The following is a 15,000-nucleotide window of genomic DNA, read 5'->3' as shown; positions in this document are numbered from 1 at the left end:
CTCACCATACTCACATCATCTCACTATACTCACAACATCATCTCAACATCATCTCACCATACACATCATCATCACCATACTCACATCATCTCACCATACTCACATCATCTCACCATACTCACTACCTCATCTCACCATACTCACTACATCTCATCATCTCACCATACTCACTACATCTCATTATCTCACCATACTCACATCATCTCACTATACTCACATCATCTCACCATACTCACATCTCACCATACTCACATCATCTCAACATCATCTCACTATACTTACATCATCTCAACATCATCTCAACATCTCACCATACTCACATCATCTCACCATACTCACATCTCACCATACTCACAACATCATCATCACCATACTCACAACATCATCTCACCATACTCACTACATCATCTCACCATACTCACTACATCTCATCAGCTCACCATACTCACAACATCTCACTATACTCACAACATCATCTCACTATACTCACTACATTTCATCATCTCACCATACTCACATCATCTCACCATACTCACAACATCATCTCACCATACTCACTACATCTCATTATCTCAACATACTTACATCATCTCACCATACTCACATCTCACCATACTCACATCATCTCACCATACACATCATACCATACACATCATACACCATACACACATCATACCATACACATCATACACACCATACACATCATACACATACACATCATACACATACACATCATACACATACACATCATACACTATACACACATCATACACATACACACATCATCATACACCATACACCATACATACATCATACACCATACATACATCATACACCATACACACACATCATACACATACACATCATACCATACACATCATACACATACACACATCATACACATACACATCATCATACACCATACATCATCATACACATACACATCATACACACATCATACACCATACACATCATCATACACACATCATCATACACATACACATCATACACATACACACATCATACACCATACACACATCATCATACACCATACACATCATACACTATACACACATCATACACCATACACATCATACACCATACACACATCATCATACACCATACACACATCATACCATACACATCATACACCATACATACATCATACACCATACACATCATCATACACCATACACACATCATACACCATACACACATCATACACCATACACCATACACATCATACACATACACACATCATACACATACACACATCATCATACACCATACACATCATCATCATACACATACACATCATACACACCATACACACATCATACACCATACATCATACACCATACACCATACACACACATCATACACCATACATACATCATACACCATACACACATCATACACCATACACATCATACCATACACATCATACACATACACACATCATACACCATACACACATCATCATACACCATACACATCATCATACACCATACACATCATCATACACGATACACACATCATCATACACCATACACATCATCATACACCATACACACATCATCATACACCATACACACATCATCACCATACACACATCATACACCATACACACATCATCATACACCATACACACATCATCATACACTATACACACATCATACACATACATCATACACCATACACATCATACACATCATACACCATACACATCATCATACACATACACATCATACACCATACACACATCATCATCATACACTATACACATCATACACATACACATCATACACCATACACACATCATCATACACCATACACATCATACACATCATCATACACCATACATACATCATACACCATACACACATCATCATACACCATACACACATCATCATACACCATACACATCATACACCATACACACATCATACACCATACATACATCATACACCATACATCATCATCATACACCATACACATCATCATACACCATACACATCATCATACACACATCATCATACACCATACATACATCATACACCATACACATCATCATACGATACATACATCATACACCATACACACATCATACACCATACATCATCATACACCATACACATCATCATCATACACCATACACATCATCATACACCATACACATCATCATACACCATACATACATCATACACCATACACATCATACACCATACACATCATACACCATACACATCATCATACACCATACATCATCATACACCATACACATCATACACCATACACACATCATCATACCATACATACATCATACACCATACACATCATCATACACCATACACATCATCTCACCATACACATCATCATACACCATACACACATCATCATACACCATACACACATCATCATACCATACATACATCATACACCATACACATCATACCATACACACATCATACACCATACACATCATACACCATACACCATACATCATACACCATACACACATCATCATACACCATACACATCATACACCATACACCATACACCATACACATCATACCATACACATCATACACCATACACACATCATACACCATACACATCATCATCATACACCATACATCATACACCATACACATCATACACATACACACATCATCATACACCATACATCATCATACACCATACACATCATCTCACCATACACATCATCATACCATACATACATCATACACCATACACACATCATACACCATACACATCATCATACACCATACACATCATCATACACCATACACATCATCATACACCATACACACATCATACACCATACACATCATACACCATACACATCATACACATACACATCATCATCACCATACACACATCATCATACACCATACACATCATCATACACCATACACATCATCATACACCATACATACATCATACACCATACACACATCATACACCATACACACATCATCATACACCATACACACATCATCATACACCATACACACATCATCATACACCAATCTAATGGCTCTACCAAGCACTGATTCTGAAGGAGGGCATGAAAATTGTTAAAATATTTCAGGGATGGTGAAGATGATGCTGATGATGGCGGTGGTGGTGATGATGAGGATGATAGCGGTGGTGGTGATCATGGTGGTGGTGATGATGATGGTGTTGATGATCATGATTGTGGTAATTGTGATGATAGTGATGATTTTGGAAATGGTGCTGATGATGATGGTGATGGTGATGATCATAATGATGTTCATGATCATGATTTATGGATTAAGTGGAGATTTAGATTGTAAACAGAAAATAAAGGACATATATCGTGAAGCTTCAACATCTGACCAATCAGGACAAAGAGGAGTCTTTATTTGCATGTCACTTTGTAAAGCTCCACCTCCTGTGCATACACACATACATTCAAATGTTCTAGGATTGTAGGGGGCGTGGCTTTGGGAAAAATGCAAACGGGGGCTTTAGCTAAAGGCTAACAACATACAACATAAACATTCTGGATTGTGTGTGTGTGTGTGTGTGTGTGTGTGTGTGTCTGTGTGTGTGTGTGTGTTTCTGTACAACATGGTAGCTGACACACTGACCATCAGCATTTCAGCCAATCACAATGATTCTTTGTTCACATTCAAACAAACAGCAAATTAATTAATGATCAGTTTATTATTTTGTTTTGAACCAAATTTAGTTTTTTGTAAATCTTGAAGGGAAGGGCCATACAAACTTTTTTCTCAGGGTTAGGGTATTTATTCCTTTCTTTAATGGGGTCTGTAACAGAAAATCACACGGGCCGTACTAAGCACCAGTATTATTGTGGAGATTTTATTAAATGTATTTATTTTGACTCCTAATTCTAGATTAGTTTATGTTCTGCAGTGTACAGACACCAGCGTCACTTTTCAACAGATTTATCACATATTAAAGAGCATCATTACTGTCATTATGACTTTTCATATTCATTACTATTGAAATTAAAACATTTCCTAATACATATGCATGTGGCTGAATCAAATAAATAATTAGGGTCAGCCAATAGCTAAAGGTCGAGCGGTAGTGGATTTTACTGATGTCAATATCGACCCTATTAATCAATAGTTAATCAATCGATTTTTAAATTGAAAACTGAATAAAAAACCTCTCCCTATAAAATAGTACTCTTTAACATTTCTTTTTACTCCAGTATAGTTTTTGTAACTTTTTTTTACAGAAAAATATAGATATATGTAGATATCCATACATATAATTATATAATGAATAAATGATACTTAATAAATACAGCGCTCTCCGTGCAGCGCACTGCTTTTTGGTAAAAAAAAAAAAAAAAAGCCCGTGGTGTCAGTGATTCGTCTCTAGAGGCCGCTCTCGTAATGACGGCGGAGCGAAAGCTGGAAAAACTATCGGTACGAATTTTTGCTGATAGATGAAAGTTCCAGTGATCAACTATCAGTGCCTCGACCGCTATTAATAACTAAAGAACATTTTAGTTTGAAAGCGGACCTTTTTATCAGATACCGATATGATATGAGTAAAACATGTTTGTTGGCATTGTTTACACACTGAACAACTGAAACTTTCTGAATCGCTGAAATATTATAATGCCTTGAAATATTTAAAAGCTATTTTATACAGTATAGTGCTGTGTTTGAGGAGGAGGAGGAGGAGGAGGAGGAGGAGGAGGAGGATGGATTCCCGGAGTCCTGTGAGTCTGTATGAAAGGTTTTTTGCTTTGAGCTTTATTTTATTAATAATTTGTGATTCGGTGTCAGGAATTGTAATTGATGCATTAAGAACACTCCAAGAAATCTGAGCTGTGTGTGTGTGTGTGTGTGTGTGTGATAGCTGCACTTCAGCTCCACTGCAGGGCGTCACCACCTTCTCCACCATCTCCACCACCACCTCTTTCTCCACCATCTCCTCCACCCTCAAGCCCGTTCACCATCGGACTGTTTCTTTCACTTCACCCTGGGTTTTTATTCTGAGCTTCTGAGAACATCTGAGCTAAAAAATCGGTTTCACTCCAGAGAGATCAGATTGCTGCTTTCTCTTTCTTTCTGAATCATGCCACAGAGGTTTGCTTTTTTCATTTGTAATTTGAAATCAGTGTGGAGAATGTTCTCCTCATTAATCTTCAGAAGTAAAGCTCACATAATTAAGAAATTCTGAGCTTCATAAAGAGCTTCTATTTGGAAATGGAAACATGGTTTTATTGGTTTGTAGTTGTTTTGTATAGAATATTGCATTGGGAAAGTTATGCAGGGAGGAGAATTCTTTCACCTCACCTTCTGATGGTGTTAGTGGCTGTGGACTGTCCTATGTGTGTGTGTGTGTGTGTGTGTGTGTGTGTGTGTGTGTGTGATTTCCTACAGTTCATTAAAAATGATTGTGTTTAACATGTCCGTGATATACACATCATCATACACCATACACACATCATCATACACCATACACATCATCATACACCATATACACATCATCATACACCATACACACATCATCATACACCATACATCATCATCATACACTATACACATCATACACTATACACATCATACACCATACATACATCATACACCATACACATCATACACCATACACATCATACACCATACACATCATACACCATACACATCATCATACACCATACACATCATACACTATACACACATCATACACCATACACATCATACACCATACACACATCATCATACACCATACACATCATCATACACCATACACACATCATCATACACCATACATACATCATACACCATACACATCATCATACACCATACACACATCATCATACACCATACACATCATCATACACCATACACACATCATACACCATACACACATCATACACATCATACACATACATACATCATACACCATACACATCATCATACACCATACATCATCATACACCATACACATCATCATACACCATACACATCATCATACACCATACATACATCATACACCATACACACATCATCATACACCATACATACATCATACACCATACATCATCATACATACACATCATCATACACCATACACACATCATCATACACATACATACATCATACACCATACACACATCATCATACACCATACACATCATCATACACCATACATACATCATACACCATACACATCATACACATACATACATCATACACCATACACATCATCATACACCATACACATCATCATACACCATACACATCATACACCATACACACATCATCATACACCATACATACATCATACACCATACACATCATCATACACCATACACACATCATCATACACCATACACATCATCATACACCATACACACATCATCATACACATACACATCATCATACACCATACATACATCATACACCATACACACATCATACACCATACACATCATCATACATACATCATCATACACCATACACATCATCATACACCATACACATCATACACCATACACACATCATCATACACCATACACATACATACATCATACACCATACACATCATACACCATACATACATCATACACCATACATACATCATACACCATACACATCATACACCATACACACATCATCATCTCACCATACACATCATACACCATACACATCATACACTATACACATCATACACCATACACATCATCATACACCATACACATCATACACCATACACATCATCATACATACATCATCATACACCATATACACATCATACACCATACACACATCATCATACACCATACACATCATCATACACCATACACACATCATCATACACCATACACACATCATCATACACCATACATACATCATACACCATACACACATCATACACCATACACACATCATCATACACCATACACACATCATCATACACCATACACACATCATCATACACCATACACACATCATCATACACCATACACACATCATCATACACCATACACATCATCATACACCATACATACATCATACACCATACACATCATACACCATACATCATCATCACCATACACACATCATCATACACCATACACACATCATCATACACCATACACATCATCATACACCATACATACATCATACACCATACACATCATACACCATACATCATCATCACCATACACATCATCATACACCATACACACATCATCATACACCAATCTAATGGCTCTACCAAGCACTGATTCTGAAGGAGGGCATGAAAATTGTTAAAATATTTCAGGGATGGTGAAGATGATGCTGATGATGGCGGTGGTGGTGATGATGAGGATGATAGCGGTGGTGGTGATCATGGTGGTGGTGATGATGATGGTGTTGATGATCATGATTGTGGTAATTGTGATGATAGTGATGATTTTGGAAATGGTGCTGATGATGATGGTGATGGTGATGATCATAATGATGTTCATGATCATGATTTATGGATTAAGTGGAGATTTAGATTGTAAACAGAAAATAAAGGACATATATCGTGAAGCTTCAACATCTGACCAATCAGGACAAAGAGGAGTCTTTATTTGCATGTCACTTTGTAAAGCTCCACCTCCTGTGCATACACACATACATTCAAATGTTCTAGGATTGTAGGGGGCGTGGCTTTGGGAAAAATGCAAACGGGGCTTTAGCTAAGGCTAACAACATACAACATAAACATTCTGGATTGTGTGTGTGTGTGTGTGTGTGTGTGTGTGTGTGTGTGTGTGTGTGTGTGTGTGTGTGTGTGTGTGTTTCTGTACAACATGGTAGCTGACACACTGACCATCAGCATTTCAGCCAATCACAATGATTCTTTGTTCACATTCAAACAAACAGCAAATTAATTAATGATCAGTTTATTATTTTGTTTTGAACCAAATTTAGTTTTTTGTAAATCTTGAAGGGAAGGGCCATACAAACTTTTTTCTCAGGGTTAGGGTATTTATTCCTTTCTTTAATGGGGTCTGTAACAGAAAATCACACGGGCCGTACTAAGCACCAGTATTATTGTGGAGATTTTATTAAATGTATTTATTTTGACTCCTAATTCTAGATTAGTTTATGTTCTGCAGTGTACAGACACACGAGCGTCACTTTTCAACAGATTTATCACATATTAAAGAGCATCATTACTGTCATTATGACTTTTCATATTCATTACTATTGAAATTAAAACATTTCCTAATACATATGCATGTGGCTGAATCAAATAAATAATTAGGGTCAGCCAATAGCTAAAGGTCGAGCGGTAGTGGATTTTACTGATGTCAATATCGACCCTATTAATCAATAGTTAATCAATCGATTTTTAAATTGAAAACTGAATAAAAACCTCTCCCTATAAAATAGTACTTTTAACATTTCTTTTTACTCCAGTATAGTTTTTGTAACTTTTTTTTACAGAAAAATATAGATATATGTAGATATCCATACATATAATTATATAATGAATAAATGATACTTAATAAATACAGCGCTCTCCGTGCAGCGCACTGCTTTTTGGTAAAAAAAAAAAAAAAAAGCCCGTGGTGTCAGTGATTCGTCTCTAGAGGCCGCTCTCGTAATGACGGCGGCGCGAAAGCTGGAAAAACTATCGGTACGAATTTTTGCTGATAGATGAAAGTTCCAGTGATCAACTATCAGTGCCTCGACCGCTATTAATAACTAAAGAACATTTTAGTTTGAAAGCGGACCTTTTTATCAGATACCGATATGATATGAGTAAAACATGTTTGTTGGCATTGTTTACACACTGAACAACTGAAACTTTCTGAATCGCTGAAATATTATAATGCCTTGAAATATTTAAAAGCTATTTTATACAGTATAGTGCTGTGTTTGAGGAGGAGGAGGAGGAGGAGGAGGAGGAGGAGGATGGATTCCAGTCCTGTGAGTCTGTATGAAAGGTTTTTTGCTTTGAGCTTTATTTTATTAATAATTTGTGATTCGGAGTGTCAGGAATTGTAATTGATGCATTAAGAACACTCCAAGAAATCTGAGCTGTGTGTGTGTGTGTGTGTGTGTGTGTGTGTGTGTGTGTGTGCTATCTGCAGTAAACTCTAGGCAGTGTGTAAAGCTGCTGTATGTGTAACTAAAGTATTGGCTGTGTCTCAGTCGGGAAAGGCGTCGTATAGCTGCACTTCAGCTCCACTGCAGGGCGTCACCACCTTCTCCACCATCTCCACCACCACCTCTTTCTCCACCATCTCCTCCACCCTCAAGCCCGTTCACCATCGGACTGTTTCTTTCACTTCACCCTGGGTTTTTATTCTGAGCTTCTGAGAACATCTGAGCTAAAAAATCGGTTTCACTCCAGAGAGATCAGATTGCTGCTTTCTCTTTCTTTCTGAATCATGCCACAGAGGTTTGCTTTTTTCATTTGTAATTTGAAATCAGTGTGGAGAATGTTCTCCTCATTAATCTTCAGAAGTAAAGCTCACATAATTAAGAAATTCTGAGCTTCATAAAGAGCTTCTATTTGGAAATGGAAACATGGTTTTATTGGTTTGTAGTTGTTTTGTATAGAATATTGCATTGGGAAAGTTATGCAGGGAGGAGAATTCTTTCACCTCACCTTCTGATGGTGTTAGTGGCTGTGGACTGTCCTGTGTGTGTGTGTGTGTGTGTGTGTGTGTGTGTGTGTGTGTGATTTCCTACAGTTCATTAAAAAATGATTGTGTTTAACATGTCCGTGATAGTTGAATGGTCAGACTAGCTTAGCAGAACAAGCTAGCTTTGCTAGCTACGCACACTCACCAGAGGCACAAGCGATCTCTCATAATCTTCATCCTGCCCATTTTTTATCTTCTGATGAGAGCTCGTATATGGCAGGAGAAGAGTAAGCTCGCTGGTTTAATCAGTCATTTATACCGCTAGCATTAAGGCAAAAATCATTTCTGCATCACTGACTGCAGTGTTTCCTCGACCCCAGGCTGATGATGTCATGAGAAAATGGCTGCTAAAATAAACACAATCTCACTCCTCTTCTTGTAGGTGTGTTTATGGTTGTATTTAATCTGGATCACCATAGAACACTTCTCTCTTTTAAAAAATTAAACAGCAACTCACTCACATAATAGTATGGCCAAAAGTATGTGCCCCCTGACCATCACACCCACATCTGCTTCTTCTCATTTATGTTTCTACAAAGTCTGGAGCACACAAGTGTACAGAACATCTCTGTGCGCATCAATGATCTTCGATTTATAAATCTTTGATTTCCTAACACTATTCCAGCACGAGTGTACACAAAATGAGCTCTATTAAGTCATGGATGTTGGTGTAAAACTGTCCTGTACAGAGCGCTAATCTTCTAAACCCCTAGTTCTCTATTTTCAGAATAGGTTTAGAACACTGTGGAAGCATAACATTTAAATATAAATCTGCTTTAATAAGGAACACTTCACTTCTCATACGCTGCATGAAAAACTCGTCAAAATGACATTTATATTACCAAGTGTTAACATCCATCGATTGTTATTTTACAATATCAGAGCACTCAGCTTCAGAAACTACGAACTTCGGTGAAACAGTGAACTCATCTGACGAATGAAAAAACAATAACTCTAGTCTGTGTTACTGTGGCTTTGGGTTCCAGTGCTACCAATTAGATTACTAACATCACACGTTATTGACACAGTGAAACCACTGTTAGAGTACGCGATTAAAATGACTCGATTGAAATGACTCGATTGAAATGACTCAAATAAAATGACTCGATTAAAATGACTCGATTAAAATGACGATTAAAATGATGATAAAAATGACTCGATTAAAAAGACGTTTAAAATGACTAGATTAAAATGATGATTTAAATGACTCGATTTAAATGACTCGATTTAAATGACTCGATTTAAATGACGTTTAAAATGACTCGATTAAAATGACTCGATTAAAATGATGATAAAAATGACTCGATTAAAATGACTCGATTAAAATGACTTGATTAAAATGACTCGATTAAAATGATGATAAAAATGACTCGATTAAAATGACTCGATTAAAATGACTCGATTAAAATGATGATAAAAATGACTCGATTAAAATGACTCGATTAAAATGGTGATAAAATGACTCGATTTAAATGACTCGATTAAAATGACTCGATTAAAATGATGATTAAAAATGACTCGATTAAAATGACTCGATTAAAATGACTCGATTAAAATGGTGATAAAATGACTCGATTAAAATGACTCGATTAAAATGATAATAAAATGACTCGATTAAAATGACTGATTAAAATGACTCGATTAAAATGACTCGATTAAAATGACTCGATTAAAATGATGATAAAAATGACTCGATTAAAATGACTCGATTTAAATGACTCGATTTAAATGACTCGATTAAAATGACTCGATTAAAATGATGATAAAAATGACTCGATTTAAATGACTCGATTTAAATGACTCGATTAAAATGACTCGATTAAAATGATGATAAAAATGACTCGATTAAAATGACTCGATTAAAATGACTGATTAAAATGACTCGATTTAAATGACTCGATTTAAATGACTCGATTTAAATGACTCGATTTAAATGACGTTTAAAATGACTCGATTAAAATGACTCGATTAAAATGATGATTAAAATGACTCGATTAAAATGACTCGATTAAAATGACTCGATTAAAATGACTCGATTAAAATGATGATAAAAATGACTCGATTAAAATGACTCGATTAAAATGACTCGATTAAAATGATGATAAAAATGACTCGATTAAAATGACTCGATTAAAATGGTGATAAAATGACTCGATTTAAATGACTCGATTAAAATGACTCGATTAAAATGATGATTAAAAATGACTCGATTAAAATGACTCGATTAAAATGACTCGATTAAAATGACTCGATTAAAATGGTGATAAAAATGACTCGATTAAAATGACTCGATTAAAATGATAATAAAAATGACTCGATTAAAATGACTCGATTTAAATGACGTTTAAAATGACTCGATTAAAATGACTCGATTAAAATGACTCGATTAAAATGATGATAAAAATGACTCGATTAAAATGACTCGATTTAAATGACTCGATTAAAATGACTCGATTAAAATGACTCGATTAAAATGATGATAAAAATGACTCGATTTAAATGACTCGATTAAAATGACTCGATTAAAATGATGATAAAAATGACTCGATTAAAATGACTCGATTAAAATGACTCGATTAAAATGATGATAAAAATGACTCGATTAAAATGACTCGGTTAAAATGACTCGATTAAAATGATGATAAAATGACTCGATTAAAATGACTGATTAAAATGACTCGATTAAAATGATGATAAAAATGACTCGATTAAAATGACTCGGTTAAAATGACTCGATTAAAATGCCACCACAATGAAAAAGGTTCACCTGTATGTGTTTCCTTTGATTGGAAGGAGAATTCATGTAAGTAGAAATCGTACAGGAAGGCAGAGACGGCACTCGAAAATAAATGACTCGTTCTTTATTCCTCTGTAAATGTTCTGCTTGATGTTGAACTGAACTGTATGTTCACAGCGAGCGCTCGACACTGATTGATTCTCTGCGTGTTTTATCAGTTACGTTTTTATCCTCGTTAATATAAAAAGTTAAAGTGACCGATTTCACTAAAATATTTGACTTTGAAATGTAGTAAGGTTACAGTAAAAATCTCCTGAAATGGAGACACTTCAGTGAAAAAGCTACTGAAGTACAGTGACACATTGTCTTCATTACACTGTCCAACACTGGATTGGACCATATGATTAAAAACAGCTTCTGGTTGATATGCTACGTTATTGTACCCTTAGTGATGTGTGTACAGGAGATGTTTATGTAAGATGTATGGAAGGAGTCTACAGTGTCAGGGCTTTGTAAGAGTTAGAGGTGGAGCTGTAGTGTGGACTTCTTTATGATTTCTCAAGAACGTGGTGTGTTTACGTGTGTGTGTGTGTGTGTGTGTGTGTGTGTGTGTGTGTGTGTGTGTGTGTGTTCTGTCCTGGCCCTCAGAACCAGCTGTCCTGGATGCATTCTGAATAAAGAGGGCTCTGCTGCAGGATGACAATATGGCTGCACCGCTGCTCGCACCCCCAGGCCCCGACAGCTTCAAGAAGTTCACCCGGGAGTCTTTGGCTAACATCGAGAAGCGCATCGCTGAGGAGAAGAAGAAGAAACCTGTCAAACCCCGATCTGACAGCAGTCATCGTGACGATGATGACGACAGCGGGCCGAAGCCCAACAGCGACTTGGAGGCGGGAAAGAGCCTGCCCTTCATCTACGGGGACATTCCTCCTGGGATGGTGACCGTGCCCCTGGAGGATCTCGACCCCTTCTACCTGAACAAGAAAGTGAGTAAAATATCAGCTTTTTCTCTGTCTCAGCTCAGGTTCCTCAGGAGAACAGGAGGGGTGGGGCCAGGGGATGGGGCTTCAGGTGTTTTATTTGTATTTTCTGAAGCTGGCAGGTTTTAACTAACAATGAATCAAACCTGCCCTCAGGTGGACGTTTGATTTGTACCTCAGCTTGTATGAGGATAATACAGTCTGGGACTGATTGTACACACTATGGCCAAAAGTTTGTGGACACCCAAGCATAAGATAATGTGCAATCAGTAAGTCTCTATATGCTGTTACAATGAGCTCCACTCTTCTGGGAAGATGTTCCACTTGATTCTGTGGAGACTCATTCATACATGGGTGTTAGTAAAGTCAGGTACTAATGTAGGTGAGAAGGTGAGGAGGTTCCTGGCGTGCAGTCAGCGTTCACATTCATTCATGTTTAATAGGGTTAAAGCTCTATAGCAGGAGATCCTTCACTCTAACCCATGGAAAGCAAATGTTGAGCTGACTTTGTGCACAGGAGCGTTGTCATGCTGGAACAGATTTGGGTCTCCAAGTTTAAATTCATGCCACATAAACTCGTTGTCCCAATACTTTAGGCCATACAGTGTGTTTTGAATTTAGGATCCGACTGTGAAGAATGGGGGTGGTGGTGGCATCTCACAGTAGTTCCTCAGAGCTGCTGTTGTATATTTTTTGTTTAGTAATCAAACCCTGCTTGATAAGTTTCCAGGTTTCCAGGTGTTCAGTGACACTGTTCCTACACGTGAGCTACCTGATCTTTTCCTGTGGAGAGATTGTTCTAACAAAGAGAACGAGGCGGGAAACCTTTAAAGCTGAACATGTTCATTGACCTCGAACTGAATAATCAAATCTTGAGTTTTTTTGTAGTTTTTGGTCTAGAATTGGTTTAATGATTTTATTAAATAAGATATGGAGGTGAACAACATGCCTGCAGATTTCAGCAGAAGAAACCTCAGGTAATTTCACGCGAGTGGATTTGTGCAGGTGTCTGAATGAGTGCAGTTTCCTGGTTTTCTTCTTTTTCCTGATGACATTTCAGTGAATAATTTATTAAAAGCTCATCTTTAGACTTATACTTAAATATAGAAAGCAGTAGCTCAGATGTTCAGACATGTGCTTTCTGATCAGAGTTCTAATTCCAGCACAATCAAACAGCTGGGCCCTTCAGCAAGGCCCCTAACCCTCACCTGCTCAGTTGTATAAATATATGTTTGGACAAATGTTGTAAATATTAATGTAAGTAAAAATGTGGATTTGACTGAAGTGCATTTTTCTGTGATAATTACTGTATTACTAACTGCCATTTCCTCTGTTTTTAAACAAAAAACATCTGCAAACATTTTATTTTAAAATTGTGTTTATCAGGTCTCTAATTTACAGGAATAGTTCATTCAAAAAGATTTTTCCCACATCATTTTACTGCCCTTTTGCAGTAACCCCAATACTGTTAAAATAGAAAAATACAAAGGACTTTAGACTCTATAGAGACAATAGAGACAGAACAAAAGACCTTTGAGTCCCTCCATTAGACTTCTGTCTGAATATGAGTTCTAAATGAATTCTTTTTTATATTTATTATTAAACCCTAACCC

The 15,000-nt window shown here is 36.9% G+C and overlaps 1 protein-coding gene across 8 annotated transcripts in view; it reads left to right on the top strand.

Annotated features, from left to right (window-relative positions):
- The window catches only part of scn8ab (sodium channel, voltage gated, type VIII, alpha subunit b), a 97,020-nt gene that overhangs the window by 4,073 nt on the left and 77,947 nt on the right, over positions 1-15,000 (top strand). For all 8 annotated transcript variants that reach the window (XM_046845859.1, XM_046845900.1, XM_046845884.1 and 5 more), the window contains exon 2: positions 13,056-13,393. In XM_046845859.1, the coding sequence (XP_046701815.1) occupies positions 13,112-13,393 (282 nt within the window). In that variant the 5' untranslated portion in view covers positions 13,056-13,111. The remainder of the gene's footprint in view (positions 1-13,055; positions 13,394-15,000) is intronic.

The sequence above is a fragment of the Silurus meridionalis genome, chromosome 1 (genome assembly GCF_014805685.1).
Source record: "Silurus meridionalis isolate SWU-2019-XX chromosome 1, ASM1480568v1, whole genome shotgun sequence".
In the NCBI taxonomy this organism is placed as follows: domain Eukaryota; kingdom Metazoa; phylum Chordata; class Actinopteri; order Siluriformes; family Siluridae; genus Silurus; species Silurus meridionalis.
This window is presented reverse-complemented; position numbering and strand designations above follow the sequence as displayed.